The 27,430-nt window shown below is 23.5% G+C and overlaps 1 protein-coding gene across 6 annotated transcripts in view; it reads left to right on the top strand.

Moving 5' to 3' along the window:
• Window positions 1-27,430, top strand: part of LOC127289919 (sodium/potassium/calcium exchanger Nckx30C) — a 57,448-nt gene that overhangs the window by 14,534 nt on the left and 15,484 nt on the right. For 2 of the 6 annotated variants that reach the window (XM_051318192.1, XM_051318196.1), the window contains one exon: window positions 8,609-8,873. In XM_051318192.1, coding sequence (XP_051174149.1) covers window positions 8,609-8,873 — 265 coding nt within the window. The remainder of the gene's footprint in view (window positions 1-8,608; window positions 8,874-27,430) is intronic. The other 4 variants (XM_051318193.1, XM_051318197.1, XM_051318194.1 and 1 more) reach the window with 3 other exon arrangements.

Consider the following 27,430-nt stretch of genomic DNA (forward strand, 5'->3'; position numbering starts at 1 on the left):
CGTTTTTTTCTTGCGCGATGAGTTTTAAAAAAGTTGAATAAAATAGAGAGCAAGGCCATCCTTAAGGTGGCCTTGATTCGGCAACCTGGCGCAAAAGATGTCACCGAGAATCGAGTATAACTGGTCCATTGTTCGGATGTGAGGAAAAGAGACTTGAACGAATCCCTCTCGGCATACTTGTTACATTTTACTAACAGAGTACTTTTGAAATATTGCCAACAACGATAGACTCACAATTTTTTGCTTAATAATGACTATTCAATTGAGGTTTTTTTTTTTTTTTTTTTAATGTTTTTCCATCATCTTCTAAACTTTCTTTATGTCTAAACAAAAATTTTCATTAAAAAAAAGAGATGTAAATTTTTTTAACTACATTTATTTGCAACCTTTTTTAAAAAAATATAAAAAAAATTATTTAAAAATAAAATATTTTTGTAAATTTTACAAAAATATTTTATTTTCAAAAATCTTTTCTATTTTAAATATTTATATATATATATATATATATATATATATATATGTATTGAAAATATATAAATGGAGCGTTTTACCGGAATATTTGTAATAAATGTAAATAAATGGAAAATTCATGAAATTTGAAAAAACACGTTTTTTTGCTTATTAAAACGCGAGATAAAAGAATAATGATGCATGGATTGCAAAAATTCTGAAACTAAGGTCAAATCGTTATTCATCTCATGCTTACACATGAAGTAGTGTATTATACAAAAAAAAAAAAAAATGAATCGTAATATTTCCGTTAGCGATTAATATGGAAGTAAACGCGTTAAATATGTAGAACAACGCGCATTTATATTTATAGAAGAAAGTTTAAATATTGGCATAAAAGCTTCGTGAACACAATCTAAACTCATTAAACAGCGTATATGTATGTTTTGACGTCATCAGAGCGAGAAAAGTGGATCTCATCACGCATGCTTGACTCTCAGTATAAACATATTGTATATATATATAGAAAATATAAAATTTCAATTCGGAATTTTTGTTTCAAAATTTTTTTTTTTAAATGCTCGCATATTTTTAAAAAGTTTAAAATTTGCAAAAACAAACGTTATTTTAAATTGTTTGAAAATGAAAACTAATTAAAAGTACTCGCTTTAAATATTAGACTCTTTTTGCAAAAGGTTGCTGATATTAAAATTTTTTAATTTTATATCAAAGTTCTACATCCAGAAAAATGGTATATTTGTCACACAGCTTAATAAATATTTATTTGGTTCAAATAAAACATTTCTCTTGGTGTATAGCTTAATTTTAAAAGGTACAAATTTCATTGCACTAAATTTTCAGTTAATATAGAATTTTTATGTAACTAAATTTACATTAAGCAGAATACACTGAAAAAAAATTTATTTGATTCAAGTATAATCGCTTATACTTGACTATATAAATATTTACGTGAACCATATAATTTTTATTTGAATTAAATAAATTGTATTTGAATCAATAATTTCTGTATTTGAAACAAATATACTATTTAATTTATATTTATTAAATAATTAATAATTATTAATTTATTTATTTAATACAATGAAGTATTTCTTTGATAATTAGTCAACCGATTATTTGAATCAAATAAAAATTTTTTTTTTCATTGTAGATATTTAAAAAAGTAGAAATTGTGTTAAAAATATGATAAAGTAGAAATTTTATATGGAAGGAAAATTTAATTAAAAAGAAATTTGGTAATTATAAATATTGTATTGGTTAAAATAATTTTTGAATTATAAAAATGAGTTTTGTTGATAAAACAAAAATAAAGAATGGATTGAATTTGTGAAAATAAAATTACAGTGATGTATGATACTTAAAGAATATTAAGGCGGTTTTTATTACATATCGTAGAATTTTAATTAATACTCTAAATGAAAATGTTTATTGATTCTGCGTTACTTTTAATGAAATGTGTGAAACCGAAGCATGTAATTAGAGCGCGTAATTATAGACTACGATTATTATTCGTAACATATGCGCGACTTTACTATTGCATTAGGAATTTCTTTATTATCCCGCCCATTGTAGTGAGTAAATAATATATATGTGACTGTATTCTCACAATCATATATATATATATATATATATATATATATATATTAATTTATTATTATATCGATTTAATTTCAATACCACTGCCATAAATAATAAATTATTAGTAATAATAAAGTAAAAATAAAAATAAATTAGCAAAATATTAAATTCTCCTTAACTGTTGTACAAAAATTACTTTTTTTTAAAAAAAAGTAATATTTCACAAATGTAAAATGTATGAATTTGTGACGCACGATTTTTCAATTATTTTAGCCGAAGGTTTTTAAAAATTGTTTCCTTGAACGTGGCACTATGAATAACCGCGAGTTCATACAAGTGTAAAGCTCTTTGTCATAATTCGACGTGATTCGACGTTGTACGGTTTTAATTATACAAATTGCTTCCTGAGGTTTACTTTAAATCGTGCTTATCTTTGACTCGAGAGTCGGTATCCACTACTAGTCGTTTATAATTTCGAGAGAATTTTTTTTTCTACTTCACTTTCAGTAACATTCAATCTGCTGCCGAAAAAACATGGTAAAAATCTCTTCTCCTTCAAATTTATATATATATATATATATATATATATATATATATACTTCTTAGCTTAATTAATTTTGACTCTAAAAATATGTTTCATGTTTTTTTCTTTTATTGTAAATATTTACCATATTTTAAAAATCATATACATTCGCTCTGATAGGTTATATAATCTTTATTAATTTACTATGAAATAAGTTAATAAATATTTCATTTGAAAATTATAGATACAATTAATAAGAGTAAGAAATTAAATTTAAAAAATTTGGTCTATTTAAATATTACGTAAGTTTAAAAATGAATTAAGTATTAAAATAGAAGTAAATTTTCCTTCCCAGTATTAAAAGTAATTTTTACACAGACAAAACAGTTTTAATTCGTATAAATTTTATTATCAGTAGTAAAAGTATTTTACAATTAAATTTTTTTTCCCAACTTCTGTAAATTTAATAAAAATAGTAAAAGTCAATAATTTTCAGATAAATCTATAAATTTTTATATATAATATAAGAATCATTATATATCATTAGTAAGAGTAAATTGTAGTCAGACAAAATTCTTACAATTGTAAAAGTAAATTTTATTCAGACCAATATTCTTGTAATTTTTCTACTTATTGTAGAGTGTAAAAAATATTGTAAGTAAATAAAGAATCCCTTTCTACTATGCTTACGTAATACTTAACGAGTCCTAAATTATTGATTTTCAATATATATATGTTTAATATATCTTTTATAGTATAAAATATCTTTTAAATTATTATTGTTCCAATACAAAATATTTGAATTTTATTATTCGATATCGTTTATTAGTTTGATTTCAGACTCTTTAGTTTTTATACATTTTTTTTATTTAATAGAACTATATATATATTTGGTATCGTGGTTATAAAAAGTTTGTGGTCATCGTTAGCCGTTTTATTGTAATGCAGTTCAATAAATTTTACATTAACAGAATAGTACATTACAGCGGTTTAGTATATGTAATTAAAGATTATTTCATTCACTATAATCAAATTTTGTATAATATTGTATATTTATTTTTAGATAAAGGTCTTTTTATTCATTAAATAATATTATATTATATTAAATTATATATTATATTACATTAAATAATATTCATTTATATTTATTTATTTACTTATATTTATTTTATGTACTTCTTTTTTAAATAATGAATTAATCGGTGTTTCCTGACTAACAATACATTTTATAGTTATTCCCATGAAAAGAAGGCTAAAACTTAATTGATGAGAAATTTTTTTTTATAGTTAAAGAGTCGTTTAAGTGTATAAAATGGATGTGAAAAAAATTAAAGGTTAAAATATTGTGTGTAAGGGCTGAGGTATAAGCGGCTTACCTGCGCTCGGTTTCACACACGAGTACTATGCCTGTTAGTAGCTTCAGGCTTAAAATTTTTTTTTTTCCCCCTTTTTTTCACTCCTTTTTCTTTATAGTTTTCGTCATGTATATATAGATATCGAACAATCTAATTCTAATTGTATTTTAAAAATTTATACATTTTTTCACTAAAACATTATTTTAAAAGATAGATAACTATTTAAAATGTTATAGGATATATTTTCAAATAGTTAGAATATTATACGTTTCTTTATGTGAAAAGTTTTATTTCATCTCTAAATAACTATAATTAAAAATAGAATGGCAAAAACCAATTTATTAAAATATTTTTAGTTTATATTTTTAAACGGAAAATTTATAAATATTAAATGTAATATTTGATTTAATATTGTAAAGTGAATATAGATATTTTCAATATATCTGAATTTCTTGATACTTAAAAGTATGAGGTTTAAAACTTTTGCCAGTTTTCCGACAAAGCTCGTCAGAAGCACACAGAGTTATAGGAATTGCTTGTGACGACGTTTGCACTTCTGACACTCGACCCAGAATATATATATATATATATTTTTTTTGCTTAAAACCTTTGGCTTCGTGTTATCAAATTATTAAGATTCCGAATATAAGAATAAATAAGAATTAATATAGGACTCAGTCAGCAAAATTTAACAATAGATGAAAACTTTTTTTCGAGATAGATTTTTTATAGAAAATATATACGTATATAATTAATTTTCTGTTAAAAGAAGTAATTATTTTTTAAAATAATAATAATAATATTAGATATTATAACTATTGAATAATTTTATTAAATACATTCGACAAATTTAAATGCCATCCTTGTACTATATATATATAACAGATAATAGATAGTTAATATGTGATATATTTGTCACATTAAAAGTTATTACGTCTTAAATTCAGTAGTACAAATCGATTTACGTCAGACTAATAGAAATAAAACGGCAGCTCTTAAACGCAGTAGTAGAAGTCAGTTTATGTCAGACTTTATATACGTATTTTCGATAATTTATTACATTATATGAAAAAAATATTTTTTTTTACTTTTTACCAAAAAATTATATAACAAATGTTGATTTTTTAATAAAATTACTATACACTGAAAAAAGAATTATTTGATTCAAATAATCGATTACTTGGCTATTATCAAATAAATATTAATTTGTATTGAATAATTATTATTTGAATTAATTCTAATTATTTCAAATACAGAAATTATTGGTTCAAATAAAATTTATTAAATTCAATTAAAGATAATTGGGTTCATGTAAATATTTATTTGATAATAATCAAGTAATTGAGTATTTGAATCAACTAAATTTTTTTTCCAGTATAGTTTATTGAGATATGAAATAGATGTTTATATATTTAAAAAAAAATCTTTTTCTTTATTTTTTAATAAATAATTTTTGTCATCGAATTAAGCGAGTTAATGGAAACTTCATTGTGTAGCCTCGAGTTAGGGCTTCTGAGAACAGTCAACAAGCTCCTTGCTAATTAGAAAGTTCACTAACCTTTTAATAACAGTTTCGAGCATCTCCCCCTCGTTATTAGAATATTTCAGCTTCCAAACAATTTCCAAAGTTTATTGACACAATAAATTTTTTTTTCTTTTATATTTAAACTTTTTTTTTGTTGTTGTTGTATGTATAATGTCAAAGGAAAAAAAAGTTGCATCAACTACCTGCTTCATTTATTTTATAACAAACTTTAAATATAATTAGATGCGAAAGTTTCACTCGCTGACTGTGCGGATTATTCAAATTAAAATTAAAAATACTTTTTCAATTATCATAAAAATGAACTTTACATATGTAGACAAATTTAAAATTATACTTTTATTTTGTTTAATTTATAAAATTATATTTATTTTCTAGTGCGGAAATTTCTTTGTAATTATTCTAGATTATTTTTAAATTTAATATATTTTTTAAATAAATATTTTAATGACAAATAATTAAGATTATAAATACATTTTTTTAAAGGGATATTTGTCCTTTTTATTTTTTTTTGTTTATTGCTGTCAATTTTCGATAATAAATAGAATTCTTTTGTGTAAAAATGATCAAGTTTTTATACAAGTCTCTTTTTTTTCATTTATCTGAAAACTGTCTCACTAAAGAGGTGACATTATACTTTTGCGAATCTTGTGCAATGTACAAATGGACTAGATACGACACTAAGAGCTGAGAAGAGACAAAAGAGGCGCAGAAACCGCCAAGGGCGCTTGTAAATAGTAATGATTCTTTCTTTACAAAAAGAAAATTTTAAAAAGGAAAAATCATACTTTTAGAAACTTCCTTTTTAGTTCCGTATCTTGTTACATTTATGTAACTAATGCAGTAGTTTGCTAAAAATAATTAAATTTTTCTTTTTGAAAAATGAATAATTATAATTTAAAAAATTATATTAAAAAATTCCACTGAAACAAATTTTATTCTATGTTCTAGATGTTTTGAAATGAAATTAATTAGTTTAATAGAAATTTTCGTGTAGAGGAAAATTATTTGTTATACTCTCTAAATCTGAATTAGTAAAAATGTTTACTAATTTTGAATTAGTGACTTACTTTTTGCTTTAGAATTAGTTAAATTTTACTAATTGTTAGTAAAAGTTACTAATAATTAGTTAAATTTTACTAATTCAGAAGCAAAAAGTGAGTCACTAATTTAAATTAGTAAACATTTTTACTAATTCAGATTTAGAGAGTAGTTGACTATTATCAAATAAATATTTACTTGAACCAAATAATTTTTATTAAAATTAATTAAAAAATTTTTGAATTAATTAAATTTTATTTGAACAAATAATTTCTACATTTGAAACAAATACAATTTAATTGATTCTAATAATAATTATTTAATATACAAATAATGAAATAAAGGAATTAAATATTTATTTGATAATAGTCAAGTAACGGATTATTTGAATCAAATAAATTTTTTTTTCAGTGGAGTTATAATATTTAAAAAATATTTGTTAATTTCGTTTTCAGTAGTAAAAACGGTTTTAGTCAAATGAATTTAAATTCTCACAATTCTAATTAGAAAGTAAAATAAACATTTAGTCAGACAAATTATTTTTAAAATTTTGATATAAAGGTAAATGTGTGTTAAAATTCTACTTATTTTATGTTTGACAATAGTTGAAAACGTTCGTTTAATTTAGAGAAAATTAAAATTTTTGTTGTTCTGGTACATATAAGTAGTAAAAATGAGTTTTAGTCAGACAGTTTGATTTCCTTCAGTAGTGTCAGTGGTAAAAATCATAGAAATATGTTTTAATTTCTTCAAATTTTGGTATCATCAGCATTATAATTATAAGTAATAAAATACAGTTTTAATCGGACGACTTTTTAAAAATTCTTTTGATATTAGTATATCAGTAGTAAAAGATAGTTTTGTCCAGACAAAATTATTTTCAGTTCAATGTCAGTTTTTCGTGAGGCAAAAATATTTATATTCTCATAATTCTGATGTAAATACTCTCTAAATTTGAATTATTAAAAATTAACTAATTTTAATTAGTGACTGACTTTTTGCTACTGAATTAGTTTTTACTAATTCGTTAGTTTAATTTTTTTACTATTAATTAATTAAATTCTAAGTTAAAAGCAAAAAGTGAGGCACTAATTTAAATTAGTTAAAAATTTTTACTAATTCAAAATTAGAGAGTAGTTAATTAAAGATTTAGTAGAAAATTTTTTCTAATTCTTGTGACATTAGTTTCAGTAGTAAAAATAAGTTGCAGTCAGACTGTGTAATTTTTTTTCGTAGCAGTAGTGGAAATCAGTTTTTTAGTTTGACGAAACGGTTTAAATTCTTTCAATTCTGGTGCGTAAGTAGTAAAATATAGTCAGATTAATTCATTGTGATATTAGTATCAGTAGTAAAAGTAAGTTTTAGTCATACAAAACGTATCTTGATATTAGTGAAATTCCTATCTCCCTCTATTCTAGATACTTACTATTTTACTGAACCAAAAAAAAAAAAAATGATTTAGTACACTGAAGAAAAAATTAAATAAAAATAATCTGTTACTTGACTATTATCAAATAAATATTTACTTGAATCAAATAAATATTTACTAGAACCAAACAAATATTTTCTTGAACCAAATAATTTGTATTTGGACCAACAATTTCTGTATTTGAAATGAACACCATCTCAAATAATAATTACTTAAAACAAATAAATATTTAAAAATCTTTATTTGAAACAGCAATATGTTTCTCTAGAATAGCGAAAACTTTCGCTGTTTTAGTAAAGTATATCGCTGTTCCAGTGAAACTTATCGCTATTCCAGGTAAAGATTTTGTTTTTGTGATAATAGTTAACTAATCGATTATTTGAATAAAATAAATTATTTTTTTAGTGTAATTAATTAAATACATGTATTTTGTCTCTTTAATATTATTTTAAAGTTATTTTGAAATTATCTATATCTTGTAATTTTTTTTGATATTTTATTTTCATATTTCTAAAATTGTAATGAAATGTTGTTATTGGTAATTTAATGGAAATATAATTAAAAATTTTGTTTTTAATTTGTATATAATTAAAAAAAAATGTTGTTTTGAAACATAAATATGTATTGAATTTATTGGTCGGTGAAAGTAATGTTGAATGTTGTTTCAGCAGCATCCGAATGCAACGAACAGCAGCGAAACAAGTGTGGGTGGCGTTTCTGGTGCGTGCGGAAGTAGCGGTTTACCTGCGGCAGCGGAAGCGGGTTGCAGCAGTGGTGTTGGTGTTGGGACCAGCAGAGGTGGAAGCAATAGTGGCCATGATCAAAGTGGCAGTCACAGTGGTTCGACGCATAGTCACGCCAAATTCAGGCATGGTCTACTCCAACTCATGATCCACACAATCGATCCTCTCCACGACGGTCAGTCCCGAGCCGGTATATCTTCCACACTCTATCACTCTCTCGCTTTTGGCTTGCTTGCTTTTATGTATGAATGCTGCCACTGCTGGCTTTTGCTTTGCGCGCTTGCTGCTTGCTCGTCAGCACGCCTAATACAAAAGCTCTTTTTTTTTAACTGCCTGTGTGTATGTGATATATATATAAATAAAAATGCGCCTTGTACTCGATGCTATAAGATAAAAGCTCGCGCTCGCGCTTCTTTTTTTTCGCCAATTCTCTATTTTTGTTTTTTCTCTCTCTCTCTCGAGAACAATATCTCAAAAAGAAAATTTCTAATGGAGCGACTTACAATTGTTACCAGCAAAGAATTCTCTATATCTAAAAATATGTGCCAAATAATTATCCCATAAAAATCATTAATAATTTTCATTTTAAAGAATTTTATAATAATAATAATTATTAATTTTTCTTTGAATTTGCATTTTGTACTCTCTAAATTTGAATCAGTCATATTTTACTGATTAGAAGTAGAAATCTACTAATTGCCATATAGCGAGAATTGAGCAACTGACAATTAGTAGAAATTTACTGATTCAATTTGTAAAATATCAATTACTGATTGAATTAGTAATATAAATATATGGCGGCGGCCACAAAATCTACTGATTTAATAGTTACTTTTAAAAGTTATGTTATGTACAAATTACTGATTTACATAAGTTATTTTCTATTGCTTGCATATTCACTAATTATATTAGTGAATTTCAAAAAATAACTGAAACTTCAGTTAAAATGAAAAGTACTGATTGAATTAATAAAATTTCTCTACTGATTCAGATTTAGAGAGTTGAATTTCTATTATTTATGAGAATTTTTATTTAACAAAATTTTTAGCTACCGAAATTTTGTTTGACAGAATTTTTATTTCATAATCATTATAAATTTACATGAAATTTTGTTTACGAGAATTTTTATTTAGCAGAATTTTATGTGATACGAATTTCAAAATCGACGAATTTTAATTTGTACGAAATTTTTACGACGCCTAATTTTTATTTGTCCTAAATTACTAATGGCCGAATAAAGAATAAATAGAAAGATTTTGGCGCAATTAATAAATTAGAAATTATTAAGAAAATCGTGATTGGTCAATTTTAAAAATTGCGCCGAAATTTTTTTTTTTCAATTGTTTCTCTTCGGCCTTATTTGTAATTTGGGACAAATGAAAATTCGTATAAATAAAAATTTGGTTAATTGGAATTTCTGTAATTTAAAAATTTGAATCGGGAATTTCGATTGAATGAGAATTCTGTTAAATTAAAATTCTATTAAATAAAAAGTCATGTAAAGAAAATGATTGTAAAATAAACATTCTGCCAAACAAAAATTCGATAGCTAAAAATTTTATTATGTAAAAATTCGTCTAAAAAAAAATTACTTTTAATAAAAATATATACTTTAAAATAAAAATTCTAATTAATAATTTTTATGGAAAATTGATGGGCACCGAAAATATTATTTATTATTTTTTTACTAACTTAACAATAACTTGTAGGAAAGTCAAAACTTTGCAAAAAGTTTATAAATATCGAAAGGTTCGAAAAAGTTTCAAATTTTTATTAATAATTTTTCATAAAATTTTCTTTCAAAATTTAGAATTTCGCATATATATATATATATATATATATATATATATATATATATATATATATAGGTATATAATATATAAAAATCTCGTATTTTGACACTTTTTACTCTCTAAATCGATAAAGTTCGTATATATATATATATATATACGGGTAAAATTTATTAATCAATTTCTGCCGATGTACTTACAAGGAGAAAATAAGTTCGTCATTAAAGTTTTCCTAACTTGAATCAACTTTTTGGATACGCCATATAAAGTTTGAAAAGAATTAATGAAATTTTTTTTCTATCGAATTTTATTAGAGTTACTGAGAGAAATTATATAACTGAATGAAAAAAATTATTTACGATATTTTTAATTTAATATTTTGATCTCATATTCTTGAATTTATTTTGACGTCTGCTATTTCTTTATAGGTAATATTAAAAAAGTGATTTATAACAAAAATTACTGATTTAGGGAAATTAGGAAGGAATTAAGGAAATTTGGAATTCGTATTGTTTTTTAAGTAAAATTGTTGTTACAAATTTTTTCACAATGGAAGAAAATTATTTAATTTAATTAAATTTTTTTTTATCAAATAATTATCCAGTCAATTAAATAGTTTTTTTTTTGTTTCAAATATAGAAATTCGAATATATAGTTTACTTGAATTAAAGTAATATTTATAGATGTATTAACAAAAATTTTGATTGAAATAATTAATTTAATTTAAAATTTTAATTATATTGTTGAATAAAGTAATATTTGAAAAATTGACTTTTATTGAACTGTATTTGTAAATTAAATTTTCACATAACTGTATAAATCTTTACACATAATTTGATAAAGCAGGCTCTGTAACTTTCATGAAATGTCGCAAGTGAATGAACTATAAAACATACTATAAGTGTCGTTTTTATTGACTAAAGAACTACATTATCTAAAGAAACATAAAAAGTCATTGCTTAATTCAAGAACGTTTTCATTGTAATGGCTTAATATTTTATGATATACTATATATATTCAATCAAATTTGCTTTTGATTTATTAAATAATTTATTTAAATATTCAAAAAATTTGAATTTCAATTAAAATTTTTATTTTTTTAAACACAAAATACTATTTATAGACTTGATTTGCCGGTTCAAAATACTTGATATATAAAAATTGCAAACTTTTATACTGATTGACTGATAACATAATTTTTTGTTACTGTTAATTTTACTTTCGTGTGTATGTGTGTATGTATAAATCTCACAATCTTACCATTATTGTGTATAATTATAAGAATGTAGAGGTGAAAGCTTTCATTTTTCTTTCGAAGGCACGAAAGCTCTTGAAGTAATACAGTTAGAGAGAGTTAAAATGTGCGCACCCATATTAAGGTCGAGCCATTAGAGTGAGTTGACACGAATAAAGTCTGTAACCTTTCGAATCGAATATTTTTTTATTTTTTATCTTGTGTTATAGGGAATTTTAGAAAATTTTTCATTCTTTTTTGAGAAAAATTGGAAAATTTTGTCTATCAGATAGTAAAATTAAAAGAATATACTCTTTTGTCTGACTGAAAACGAATTTTTAATATTAGAACTTTAAATTTGTCTGACTCAAATCGCCTTTTTCTACTGTGACAGTAATATTTTGAGATTTGTCTGACCAAAATATCATTTTACTACTTAAGTATAAATTACGAAAATTTAACAAATATTTGGCTAAAACGGACTTTTTCTACTAAATAGAAAATATAATTTAATTTTGAAACTAAAAGGACATTCACTTTTACTACTATTAAAATTACAAGATATTTTAATATCTTGTCTGATTGATACTGACTTTTACTATACTGATACTAAAACAATTTGACTGAAATAAATACTTGAGTTTGCTCTGAATAAAACTTAATTTTAAAATTAAAAATTAAATTAAAATTAAAAATTAAAATTAAAATCATTTTTTATTAACTCCTTGTTCTTGTGAAGAAATTCTTCGCATATAACATAAAATTGAAAACGTGTTAAAATTAATATTTTTCTGAAAACGTAAAAGGAAACGCTTTTCATAGAAAGGGCACTTTAAGAGCAGTAATATAGAGAAGTCTCGTCGTTTCATTATATATCTGACATGTTACGGGATGAACCATAAATGAGGTTATTTCATTCAAACTTAGTATATATACTGTAACTGATGTGATCATATAGTTTAAAATAGATTAGCTCTAATGAACATTGCGATAGTTTACTCGAATTTAATTCTAATTTTAGCCCATATTATTGTAGTTAAAAAAGTTTTTCTCACATTAATTTCAAATGTTATTTCAAAAAAAAAATATATATATATATATATATATTTTTTTTGTTTTAAAAATTAAATTTCTAGTTAAATAAGAATTTTGGCTCTACAATCTCTTCTATATTTGCTTCAATTTGTAAAATAAAGTGGTTCTTTTTTTTGTAATTAAACATTAATTTACTCATTTTCTTTTGTAATGTAAAATGCTTTTTGTCTAGAAATTTTTTCATTTGCTTTGTTTAATAGACTCAAGTGCGTTAGATTTACTAAATAATTTTTCAATTTCTTTTTACATTGCAAAATAAACGGTGAAAAAAAGAATAAAATACAAATTTAAAGAAAGAATCCATAAAATATTGGCGAAGGTGTGGAATCTGATTAATGGCTTTGCGTCAAAAAAAAAAGGATCTCGTGTAAAATTTTACTTCCGCTCTGATCCGTCGTTTGTTAGTGCGGTCAAAAGCCAAGGCTTGCTTTTATAGCGCGTGTGGATTGACGGACACTTTTCTCGTGACCCACATTTTCTCTTATTTATCATCATAATCGAATCCTTTTGCATTTATCGCACAGTTTATATATATAAATTTGTCCCTCTTATTTTGAACATCATGAATTTTATATTCGTTGTCGCACACCACTAATCATATTCCCTAATGATTTTCACGCCTCATCTATTCTTTGGTAAACAAATTTTTTTTTTTTTTGTGAGAAAATAATTCATTCGCTTTTTTATAAAAGATCAGCAAAATTAAAATTCGTAAAAAACAATTTAGAAGGAATTTTTATTTTTGGTAGAACAATAAAAATTTTAGATTTAAATAACTGAAGTATAAAACAATCCAATTAAAAATATTCAAATTAATAACGAAAGTTTCTAAATTTGTTGAGAAGCCAATTTAGCAAAATTGGTAAATTTTTTTTAAATTGATATTTGTTTTTTTTTCTAGTTCACCGTTTTTATTTCTTGATTATTTTTTTAATTATGGCTGCAATATTGAAAAAAAAAATGCTACAAAATATTCGTTTTTTTTTTTTTTTAATATTTTACAGCAATGAAAATTATTGAATTAAAACATTCGACACAAAATAGTGGGGAAAAAATTGATTTTACAAATTGAACTTATAAGTGGAATGGTTGGGAATTTTTAAAAAATGAATTAAAAATTTTTTTTTTTTTGAAAAATATTTTGAATAAAAATTATAAGTTTAAGTTAAAAAAAAAAAATGAATTTTCAAGTCGTTTTGAGTATGTATCCTGAGTAGAAGCGAGTAGCGAGTGTAACGAGACCCTGACCTAGAAACGACGTATCGATCGTAACTAGCGAATCCACACTTGGAGCATGCCTTCCTTTCCAACCTTTTTCTCGTATACGACTATTTGCAACCTTCTATTGTGGAAGCTCTAGGGGTCTAGACACACACGTTTTCCCACGTGTCCCAAAAAGACGATTTATATATATATATATATGTATGTTCCTTCAAACATTACATACCATGTTGAAATTTGCAATATGCCTTTAATTACAACGGCACTTTACTTTCGAACCCTTCAACTTTACTGATCGATTTTGCCAACAATTACTATACTAAAATTTCAAACTTCCCAACTTTCAATTCTCGATGGCTGATTGACCAAAAGGTCAACAGTTCTCAATTTTCAGGTTGAAAACTTTGAAAATTACGATAATTTTCTTTTCATTTATATTGTTTTGAAAGATGGATTACAAAAAATGATAAATTATCGATATAATTTTATTCTTTAAAACATATTTATAATTTTTTTTTTATAGAAAAATTGTTTCATTTTTTTCAAAATATAAAAATATTCGAGAAATATTTTTAATATTAATTTTAATTAAATAAAAATAAATAAATTATATTTAAAACTAAATTTTTTCTTCAAAAACTTTCATTTTTTTTTTTTATAAAAAAAATATTCGAGAAATATTCTTAATATTTTTTTTATTTTTTTTTGTTATTTTCATTTAATATTTTTTTCTCACCATCTTATATGTAGTAATACGATTGTACGATAGGGCACTGCCCGTTTATATGTTAAATAAATAAATAAATAATATTAATTTAATTAAATAATAAATTTAAATTAATTAAAAAAGTGAAATGATTCAATAATAATTAATATTAATATATTCTTTAAAAAAATTTTTTTTGAATATTCTCGGAATAATTGAAAAATGATTCTTTTTTTAAAAAAAAGTCAATTAGTAACATTCCCCCAAAAAAGAAAGTAACTTGAAATGGAATTTTTTTTTTCTGGATTTGAAAAAAGAAAATAAAAGTTGATGTCGAAAATAATAGAAAATCGAAAATCACCAGAGTTCAATTTACATGGTGAAAGTGGAATAAAAGGAAGAATAATGGACAAATGGATTGTCTCGTCAGACTAGAAGCAGGATATTGGGTCATGAGGGGGCTGAATTCCATCAAATGCAGTGTTATATGGATAGGTCAATTGTACTGCTGGTGACAGGGTAGCAGGTTAAAATCTCGGTCAAAAGTCACGGAATTTCTTTAATGCCATTCTTCTTATAATGTCTCAGGATTATTTATTATTATTATTATTATTGTCATCATTGGGTGCGAGAATTGTCGATAAGCCATTGATCTTCATAAATAATTTATATTTCTATATATATATCAAAATTCATTAACAATTATAAGTTCTTTTATTCATAAAATCATTAACAAAAAACTTAACAATTGTGATTCATCTTGAGAATTGATTTCTGAATATTATTTAAGAATATATATATATATAAATATTGTCTTCTTAAAAAAAAATTTTATGGAATTTTCATAAAAAATTTTTTTTTTTGAAAGTTTCTTATTATTATTTCTTTTTTTATTTGTGTATTTCTGTGAGGATTATATAAAAGTTTATAATGACAAATCAAAGTTGGAAGTGAGCATATACAAGTTTCCATTTTTTTTTCTGCAGAAAACTTTGCAATTTTATTTTTTCGGCCTCTGTTATTTCGCTAAGCTCTTTAATTTCTCGTTTCGTAGATTTTCTAGTATGTGAGGGAGGGAAAAAAAAAATGACATTCCTTTGCGTCCAGTAATAATAATACTTTCATGAAAATACCATATTGCGCAAGACACGTTTTTCTACGTGGGAGATATTAAATTAAGAATATTTCGTGTCTCATTTTTTTTTTTTTTTTTTTTTTTTTTTTGAGCATGAACTTTATTAGATATTTTGGCTTAGGGGCTTTTTTTCTATATATATTTAATTCTATAAATAATATTTTTAGAATCAGAAATTTTTTTTTCTCTGACATTATTAAAATAACTTAATTAAGGTTCATGTTGGACTAATTTTTTTTTTATTTAGGTATATATAAAATTATATATTTTGAGTGATATACTGACTATAATAATGTGTAGAAATAAAAGGAGTGAAAACAAAAGAAACGTCTTATTGTAAAGTGTGTCCCTGGCTATTCTTTTCTGGTACTTTTTTAATTAAGTAATGCTCGTATTTCAAAAAATTTTACTTAGAGGAACTTCAAACTTCATTTGCATAGTCGAGTTTTTCTATTTCATGAAAATTTTAATTTTTAGGCAAAAAATTAATTGTTAATATTAATGAGAATGTTTTACAATTGTAATATTATGTAACATATTATTATATATTATAATATAATATATTATTATTATATTATATTATATTATATTATATTATATTATATTATATTATATTATATTATATTATATTATATTATATTATATTATATTATATTATATTATGTTATATTATATATAGGTGACCTGGAGACACTCGATAATTAAAATAAAAGAAAGATATAAATAGAAAATTATTACTACGGTCATCTAGTAATATTAAATTACAGTTTATTATATGTTACCATCTAGTATGGTAACTGTTATTATAATCACTTCTGGCTCTTTATATATCTAAGCTCGCAATGATGCAACTACGCTACTATATTAATATATACATACACAGAAAATTAAAAGGCATTAAAATAAGCTGCAACGCTTCTTATTTTAATCCAATTTTTCTTATTTTAATCCATTTTGGTATTAAAATAAGCAAAATTGGATTAAAATAAGAAGCGTTGCAGCTTATTTTAATGCCTTTTAATTTTCTGTGTAATTGTGTATATTTTTTTCAACCAAGAGAGCGTCTTCTAGTGATTATAAATATATATTTATATGAAAATCAAGAAAATTCTAAAAATAACTTTAAAAGATTATAAAACAACTTAAAGTCTGCGTATCGTTGTCGCCACTTTTCCAGCCAATCGCCCTCCTGGGGAATCGCATTTACATTGATTTAATAACGGAGGATAAACATCAAGCCGTGTGCATGCTTGTTGCTGCGTGTATAAGTGATTAGTTGTAGGTGTAAAGTAATTATTACGATAAAGGTACACGTCGTGATTGATTGCTTCAATAAATTTTCTTGAAATGCAATATTGTCATTTTTGGACAAAAAAAAAAAAAAAATCCTTAAGGAAGTGGAGAAAATTAATAAAAAGTTAATAGTAATTTTATTTTTTAAAAGAAGAACGTTTTCTTTTTTAGTAAAAATTGGTTTGAGAAAAAACAAAAAAATTTTTTTTTTAATATTGATATCATTAGCGAAAGATCTTGGAATAAAATTTTAATTTTGGTTTAAGGAGGTTATTAACAACCTCAAACTACACTGAAAAAAAAAATTTATTTGTTTGTTAACTTGACTATTATAAAAATAAATATTTACTTGGATCAAATAATTTTTATTTAAATTAAATAAATTGTATTTGAACCAATAATTGTTATATTTGAAATAAATACTATATTTAATTGACTCAAGATAATAATTATTTGCTATAAATAAATATTTATTTGATAATAATGATTATTTGTATATCAAATAAATTTTTCTTTCAATATAAAAAGTAGTTTTTAACAGAACTGAAAAATATATTTAAAATTGATTTCACCCAAATTTGAATGATCCAGTTGTATATAATTCTCGCAAAAAAATTATTTTCAGTTAAAATTTATTTTTAAGTAATAATTAATAATTGTGTGTATTTTCTTAAAAATTAGTAAACAATTCTAATTTTTATCTAATTTTTTTTTTATAAACAATGGCTTATTTTTCTCTAAGATTGTCGACAATTATGATTTTGTGTTTTTGATAAAAATTAAAAGTATAGTAAATACAGATTTAGTCAGACAAAATGTTTTGAATTATTTTTATGTTGGTATTAGTAGTAAAATTAAGTCACAGTCAGACACATTTTTTTAGACACTCTTAGTAAAAATCAGTTACAGTCATTTGAATGTATTTTTTGAAATCTTTTTTTTTTAGTAGTGAGAAACCGTTTTAGTCAGACAAGGGTCGAATTTCTGGTGTTAGTAGTAATACACAAGTTTAGTCAGACAAATAGAGAAGTTTTTTAAATCTTGTAAAATTATTATCAGTAGTGAAAGTATGTGTTTAATCAGACAAAGTGGTTTAAATTTTCTTCATTCTCCTGTAAGTAAAATATATAAATTTAATCAGAGAAAAAAATCTTCAAATTTTAGTATTAGTAGGAATAGTAAGTTGTAGTCAGACAATTTATATTTATATGTTTTTTTTAAAATTTTTTTCAGAACAGTAGTAGAAGCATTCCAGTAGTAAAATATTGTTTTTAGAGGTTTTTTTTTACGAATTCTCAATCTCGATTTATAATAATAATTGATATTTACTTAATATGATTTAAAGTAAATATATTTACCTTTTTTTTGACATATGTTTGTTGGGGGATAAAAATAAGTTAAATTTCAGACGAAAATTATAAATTGTACCCAAGGGAATCTAAGTCTTGAATTTCAAGTTAACCGTGTAATTAGATATTGCATATATATATATTCGTTGTGCGGGAGTTTAGAAGCGACAAATTCCCCTCCCCTTTATGTATGTAGGCAAAGCTAGCCATATAGTAAAGTAAAGTTCACATGACTGAACTTTTATAGTGTGGAAAAAAAATATATAAAAATTATGTTTATTATCATCTCAAAGGGGGAAAAAAAGTGTGAAACAATTTTTGCGATATATACGTATATATATATTTTATATATCGTGTGCTCAAATTGAAAATCGATAAAGAAATGTGCAAGATTGCAAAAAATAACCTTATGATATACGCGCTTATAAAAGCAATATAAATTCAAATTTTTACCCTCACTGGCGGTAACAAGTGGAGTCAATTGGAAATTAATAACAATCCAAGTTTCGAGTAATTTCCTATATATATATATATACGAAGCTTAATTAAAACAAATTTTCATGATAACCAAAGTTTAAAATTAAATGCCATCTGAACGAGCAATATTCACCACTTGAAATTTTATTTGAAAATAATATAATGACAATAGTAATAGTAATAATAATAATAATAATAATAATAATAATAATAATAATAATAATAATGAATATTGTATAAATTACAATTTGTCATTTATATTCCTATTTTTTCTTTTTAAAATTTATGAAATATTTTATTAGAATTTTTTTTAAATTAAAAAAATATATTTTAATATAAGATAATTTCTAAAATAAAATAATTAATTATTATAAACAAAATATTTCTAGTTATTATTATTTTTATAATAAATATATAAATAACATATAAAAATAATGTTCAAAGTATTATTGTGAAATTGAATTCACTTTATAACAGAAGCTTTATCGACTTTTGGTTATTCGTTTAACTTAATGTTTTTCTTTCAAAACGGATTAAATAATCGCATTATACTAATGTATATAACTCAACGTAACTGAGAAAATAGATTTACTCATTCTGCTTAATCGTATATACTTCGATTAATGCAATAATACCCTAATCGTGCACGAGTGAAATATATATATATATATTATTATTATTATTTATTCACAGTCCCCACCTTTCGGTTTCGGACGAACTTCCGGTTTACATCTTTCATATTCTTATATTACATCAAAATAATTGCACAAAACTTAAATTTAAAAAAAATATATATATATATACAGTAAATGAATTATTAATGTAAATTTGTATAAAAGAAAATTTTACCAATAGGAAAAAGTACACCTAAAAATACTAAATCATGTTTATATTCAAGTGAAAATTAATTTTCCATCGAAATATCAAATCATTATACTCTTGAAACGATTAACTAATAAACTTTTGCTAAATCTGAAATTCTCCCGCATTTATCTCGAATTCTCTCTCTATTTTAGAAAATCGCTAAAACTCTCGCAATTCGAATTATTACTGATTTCTCTATGAGATATTTTTTTTTTTCATTTTAATTCGAGAGTATAAAAAAAATGACCTTATCGAAGTAATAATTCTTATTTTTATCTTTGAATTGAAAAAAAAAACTTTATATATAGAAAAGTTATAAATTATGAGAAATTTTTATTTTTTATGATTCGATAAAGAAGTAGATATATATATTTTTTTTTCTTTGCTAATAGTACAATTTTTATTGCGAAATAACTCAAGTATCAATTATTCTCATTCGATGTTAGAAAAAATTGAATTACCCTATTAAAGTATATATATGTATAACATTGAAAGAAGTGAATTTACAGGATAAAAGTGATCTAAAAGTTAAACGAAGTGATACAAAGTTAAAAAAAAAAAAAAAAAGGAAAGAAAGTGAATGAAATGAAAGTGATCTAAAGTTAAACGAAGTGGGCTATTTTGCATACTAGAAATTACTTAGAGGGAGAAAATTGAGAGACTTTATATATATAAAAGGGAGAATAGGTAAAGTAACCAAAATCTCTTAATTAAAAGGCTCTAATTCAGCGCCTCACGTTTTCTTCGATCGTGCTAATATTGGAGTGTACCTACACTATATATATATATAAGTACATAGGTACGCCGCAGTAGGTCAAAGAAACAAAGTAAAATGGAGTGAAGTTGAGTACAATGTACAACACAATAGAGTAGACAGAAGCGTTGTTGATGGAGGTGGTAAAGGAAAACTGAAAAAAAAGGAAAAGGAAAGAAAAATGAAGAAGTAAAAGAATATAAGAATGAAATGGACAATGATAATATAAAGGAGTGTCTATCGTCATTCCTAAGGGACAAGTTAGAAAAAAAAGGAAAGATGGAAAAAAAAGGAAGAGGCAGTGAGAGAGAGAGAGGGGGGAGAGTTGAAATTGGAAGTAGCAGTGTGCTCGGAAAATATCGACCCCGGGCGCTTCTAGAGCTATCGTGTTAAACTTACAGTTGGTTTCTCGGGAATTGGAGTCGAGTCAAGAGGAGTATCTGTTTAGGGAGGCGAGGGTACATTCTAGATGGTAGATGGTCGTCACCTATTAACCCACAAAACCCAGTCAACTTTGCTTACATTACAACGAGAATTATGCACTCGCTTTATAAACAATTAGAGCGCGGAATCCCTTTGCGACGGACCATTCTCTCAACTGATTCATATATATATTCTCATACAATTTTTTTTTCAAAACCGATACAATAAGCATATTCTCAAATCAATCATTCCCCAGACACCAAGTTTCATTACTTTTATTGCAAGCAAATTTAGATTCGGAAATTTTTATTTCAATTTTTTTTTTTGATACAAAGAAAATTTATTTGTTTCAAACAAATTATAATTGATTCAAAAAATATATATATATATATCTTTGCTTCTATATGAAGCTTTTTTTATGTTTCAAAGAAAATATTTTGAATCAAAGAAAAGTAGTAAAAGAAATTGATTTCTTTAAATTAAAGAAATCTTTTCACTGAGTGGCACTTATAAACCATTCGAAATGAATTTTATAAAGAAGATAACATTTTAGGCAAAACATTTTTTACGTAAATTTTTCACTTTAAATTAGAAAATATTTTAGTAAAATGTAGAAAATTTTTCTGTCAGGTTGTTACCTTATATCTAAGCTAAATGCCCTTTACTTTCAAATTTATTGAAATTAGTTAGATTTCTGAGTTATCGATAGACGATAAATTCTACTGTCGGTAAGGGAGTTATCTATTTAACCGTGTGTAACGTAGAGCTAAATTTGATTTTGATCACTTATTACAAGAATTTTCATTGTCAGACTAAAACGAACTTGTTCTACTGAAGTTAAATGTAAAAAAATATCTAGTCTGACTATAAATGACTTTTACCACTAAGACCGAATCTGAAAAATAGTGATTAAAACTTTAAAATTGAACAAATTATGTCTGACGAAAAGTGACTTATACTACTTAAAGTAAAAGAATTAATATATGTACAGTCTGACTGAAATGGCCTTTTTCTACTGTAGAGATATTTAGACAAATTATATCTGACTATATCTGATTTTTAGATACTGTTGACGAAATTTAGACTACTTATGTCGGACTAAAACTAACTTATACTACTTGAACTAAAATAAGAACATTTTAAAACTATGCCTAAAAGAATTCAGACAGTCTGACTAAAACTTTTTTTATTCTACTTATATTCTAAATTTACAATATTAATTATTCATTTGTCTGACTCAATTTTTATTTTACTACTTGAATTACTCTAATATTATTAAGAGTTTTTTTTTCACTGAACCCGTTTTTTTAACTGAAATCCACTTACACTATACTTATAAAACAAAAAAATTACACAATAATATTTTTTTTACAATGAAAAAAAATTTATTTGATTCAAATAATCGGTTACTTTACTATTATCAAATAAACATTTATTTGGTACAAAAAAATATTTATTTGATAAAAATAATCGGTTACTTTACTATTATCAAATAAACATTTATTTCGTACAAAAAAATATTTATTTGATAAAAATAAATAATTATTGGATACAAATAAATATTTATTTGATAAAAATAAATAATTATTGGATACAAATAAATAATTATTTGATGCAATTTATATGTTATTATTTGAATCAATTAAATGATATTTGTATCAAATACAGAAATAATTATTGATAGAAGTAAAATTTATTTAATTCAAATAAAAATTATTTGATCCAAGTAAATATATTTATTTGATAAACCGATTATTTGAATTTAAATAAATTTTTTTTTGTCAGTCTATATTATGTTTTTATTTACAATTTTTGTAATCTTTAAGAAAGTTTTTTTTTTTTAAATTAATATTACAATATAAGGTACTTACTTAAAATTGTTTTTACGTTGCGTTATATTTGCAAATTATATTACATTTAAAGATTCTTTTTACAGATTAGTTTTTACTATATACATTTAATGACATATATAAAAGTAATTCATATATAGTTGTAAATAGTACTTAGGCTTATTTAACTACAAGTATAAATTTATCTGTCACTTTTATAGGGCGCACAGATTACGTTTATAATTTTCATGTAATTTATTTTTTTTATTTTTAATATGACAAAGTATCCAATTATTTTTGTTAACATCTTAAAGAGATCGAGACATTGAAAATATTAATTTTCTCTAATATTCTGAATAATATTGAAATTAAAATATTATTTAATATTTAAATTAAATTATTATTTAATATTTAAATTAAATAATTAATTCATATTTTTTTATTAACTAATTTCATTTATTTATTCGAATTTTTGAATACTTTTTAAAAAAATGACTTTAAGCTGGTAAATCCTAAATATAAATATAAAAAAAAACATGTTAACAAAATATTAAACATTATACATATTTGTATCATTTTTTACTTTGCAAATAACATTTGCTTGATTATAGGGGTTTTTTTTATGAGCTTGATTAATACTTGTATATTCTTTGCACATGACATATACAAAGTTTTTTCTTCACTATAGGGTGGCAGAAAAAAAAGGTTCAACTTGATTCGTAGAATTTATTTTCCTTTATATATATATATATACATAAATTTTCATTTTATTTATATATATATATATATATATATATATTTATTTGCTTTTATTCTGTCAGAGTTGTTCGTTTTGTTTGCATTACATTCCTTGATGTTTAACCTTCTCTTATTAGTTTAAGTCCTATATTGCTATATGAAGGTTAACCCAGTTTAGGGCATAGTTTTTTCTGGGATAGGCAAAACGATAGTGGGCGGACGATATTTAGCCTCGGAAAGTCTACTATACTAGAAAGAAACACACGGAAACACGAAAAGGAAATGTTACCTCATTTCATGTTTTTATTGCTCTTGGTGTGCTCCCTTTAAAATTAATGGGGCCAGACCCCATTTTTCATTTTTACATTTCTCTGAAACAAAATAAAAAAAAAAAAAAAAAAAAAAAAAAGAATCACCAGGTTTCATTTGTCAGAAATTTTTTTTTTTGTTTGTTAAAATTGTTACATTTATTTTAATATTTCTTTAATTTTTTTTTTTTCGAAAAATATACGTAAAAACAAATGAATATTGTGTATAATCTTTTAAAATTAAACTGAATGCTTAGTGTCGAAATTTAAAAATAAAAATGAGACAAAAGAAGAAATCGATTTTCAGGGATGAAATTAATCCACCTTATATTCTAAAGGAGAAGTTGCCAAGAATGAAGAAGGGAAATAAAAGTCAACCTTTAAAATTGAACTCATTTTTAATATTCTCGTGCCGTTATCTTGATTGCACTTAATCATTATTTTTTATAAATCGTTTTTCTCTTCAAACAAAATTAATATTCCCTTGTTTTTTTTATTATTATTATTATTATTATTATTTGTAATTTTTATTATATTATAAAAATATTAGTTGCAAATAATTACAATAATATTAGTTATAAATAATAATTTTTAAATAGTACAAAATTTTATTATAAAACCAAAGTAAAAATTTGAAGTCAAGTTTGATAAATATTTTTTGAATAATTTAAAGAAAAAAATAATAATTTACATAAAATTAAACAGTCATTTTTCATTTGGGGACCATTAAAAAAAAAGTCGATAATTAAAATTTTGTAAAATTACCTCATTCGCGTTGTCGTCGTCGTCGTCGTCATCATTTATTTTACTGGTAACTTTAGATAAAGTGCGCGACCAATTTTCATCGAAGCTTTTAAGATGAATTGTCAGTGGGGACATAAAATTTCTCTCAAGTCTCAAGTTACGATCCTAGCTTACATTCATGGACTTTAATTTTTTTTTTTTTGCTTCCTGTAGAAAATCCCAATCTTAAAAGCTTAGTATTGATCGTTAGTTTTTTTTTTAACCAAAAAAGTTAAGAAAGAAGGGGAGATACTGTACAGAGTAGGTGGATTGTATATAAATTATGTAGTATTATTGTACACACTGAAAAAAAATAATTTATATTTATATATTGTTACTTGATTATTATCAAATAAATATTTATTTATGTATGAAATAATTATTATTTGAGTCAATTAAAATGATATTTGTTTTAAATACAAAAATTATTTGGTTCAAGTAAATATTTATTTGATGATAATAAGTAATCAAGTATTTGAATTAAATTATTTTTTTTTCAGTGCATGTGCGTATTATTGTAAAAAGTTGGAGTAGGATGAATTTAAATTTTTTTTCAAAATCAATTTAGAAAAATTGTAAGAATTTTTTTTTTTTTGTAAAATATTATAGGAATGGGAATGTAATAATATCGTAGTTTTTGTGGTATAAAATAATGTAAAAATATGTAAATTTTTTTCGGTTTCAATTAATTTAAAATATTTAATTTTTCATAAATTTTATTTTTTTTTAAAAAAAAAAAAACGTTTTTAGACATTATATTTAAAAGAATTATAAACTAAACTGTTAGCTGTCTCTATGAAGTTCTCAACTATAGCGAATGCACTGGTTCGTGAAATTAAATCGGGTGATGGTTACACGTTTACTGTATATTTGCATAAGCCTGAAAAAAAGAAAAATTTAGCCTTAGTTTTTGTTTATATATAGACAATTCAAAAAACAAAATAGGAAATAAAAATAAATTTATTTTATTGCATGTATAAAAAAATTTTTTTAAGAGATGTAAATAAAGTAAATTACACTGAAAAAAAATTATTTGATTCAAATAATGGGTTGATTATTAGAAAAATAATTTATTTGTATCAAATAATTGACTAAAATAAAAATTATTTGGTTCAAGTAAATATTTTTTTTTTTTTAATTGATTATTTGGATCAAATAAATTTTTTTTTCATATAGAGAGGAATGTAATTGAATCCATTGCTAATATTAGTTAGAATTATTAATTTATAGTAATAATTAGTTTATAAAATTTTGAAAAATATTAAGTAGATAGTTTTTTTCTTATTATAGATTAGATTTGTTTTTTAGTTAACAGATTTTTATCATAAAAATGAAGAAACGAATTTTTTTTTAAATTATTGAAATTTAATCTATTTTAAAATCGTTTACGTGAGGTAAAATATTTTTTCGGAAAAAAAATCACAACGAAAGAATAATTAAAAAATAACTACTTTCTTTTTGGATTTTCGCTCTTTTGCTTATTATTATACACTTTTTCACAGCATCTTTACACTTATAGAACATTTTTCTACTTCCCTGTTATATATTGGACAAATTTCAATTGACTATTATCAAATTTATTTATATATATCAAATTATTATATCAAATTATTTTGTATCAAATAAATTTATATTATAACAATGTAATAAATAATATTTTGTTATTATATAATAGTATTACATTATATAAACATTGGTGGCTTTACTGGGCAAAAGGTCAAAATTTCTCCTCTCATATTCGAAGCAATTTCTTTTTTTCAAGCATGAAAAAGGAATGGCCATTTTTTAGTTTTGCACGATATATATATATATATACAGTTTTCGACGTTTCACTGAACGTTTTCTGAGGGGAGAAGATTGATCCAACGCCAGCATTGTCCAAATTGAGTTTTCCCAAGGAGGCTAAAGTACACTTTGATATACACAAACATTGTCCTACAACCTTAACATAATACATATATATATATATAGATGCTTTCTTCACAAGCAACATTCACTTTGATGAAAGAAATCAAAAAAAAAAAAAAAATTGCACTCAATTTTTGAGATATAAATGATAATCATTTCACATCTTGAATCAAACAATTAATCATACTTTTATGTTCTTTTCGATTAATATATAAATATATCATATATAAATCAAAATAATAATAATAGCTAATGTTCAATCAAGATGAAATAATTTCTTTTTGGAATTTTTATTTGATAATAAATTTATTTCTATATTGTGATTTAATGATAAATTAATATTTCATTAATCATTTATTATGGGAACAAAAAAAAATATATATTTATGAATTTTCTTTTAGTTGAAATATTTTATTAAAAATACAGAATTATTTCTAATCTAATTTAATTTGCCTCCATCGCAGGGTTTCGTGGCCAATATTAATATTACCGTTGCTAAGGAAAATAAATTTTTAGCAACCGTTGCTAAGCAAAAAAATGGTCATTGAAACGGTTGCTATGGAAACAGTTACTATGGAAATGTTACTATGGCAACAGTTGCTATGGAAACAGTTACTATGGAAATGTTACTATGGCAACGGTTGCTATGGAAACAGTTACTATGGAAATGTTACTATGGCAACGGTTGCTATGGAAACAGTTGCTATGGTAACGGTTGCTATGGTAACGGTTGCTACGGAAACAGTTACTATGGAAATGTTACTATGGCAACGGTTGCTATGGACACAGTTGCTATGGAAACAGTTGCTATGGTAACGGTTGCTACGGAAACGGTTACTA

The sequence above is a fragment of the Leptopilina boulardi genome, unplaced genomic scaffold, assembly GCF_019393585.1.
Source record: "Leptopilina boulardi isolate dan_hultmark-lab unplaced genomic scaffold, ZJU_Lbou_2.1 LbouV2_51, whole genome shotgun sequence".
NCBI classification, from domain to species: domain Eukaryota; kingdom Metazoa; phylum Arthropoda; class Insecta; order Hymenoptera; family Figitidae; genus Leptopilina; species Leptopilina boulardi.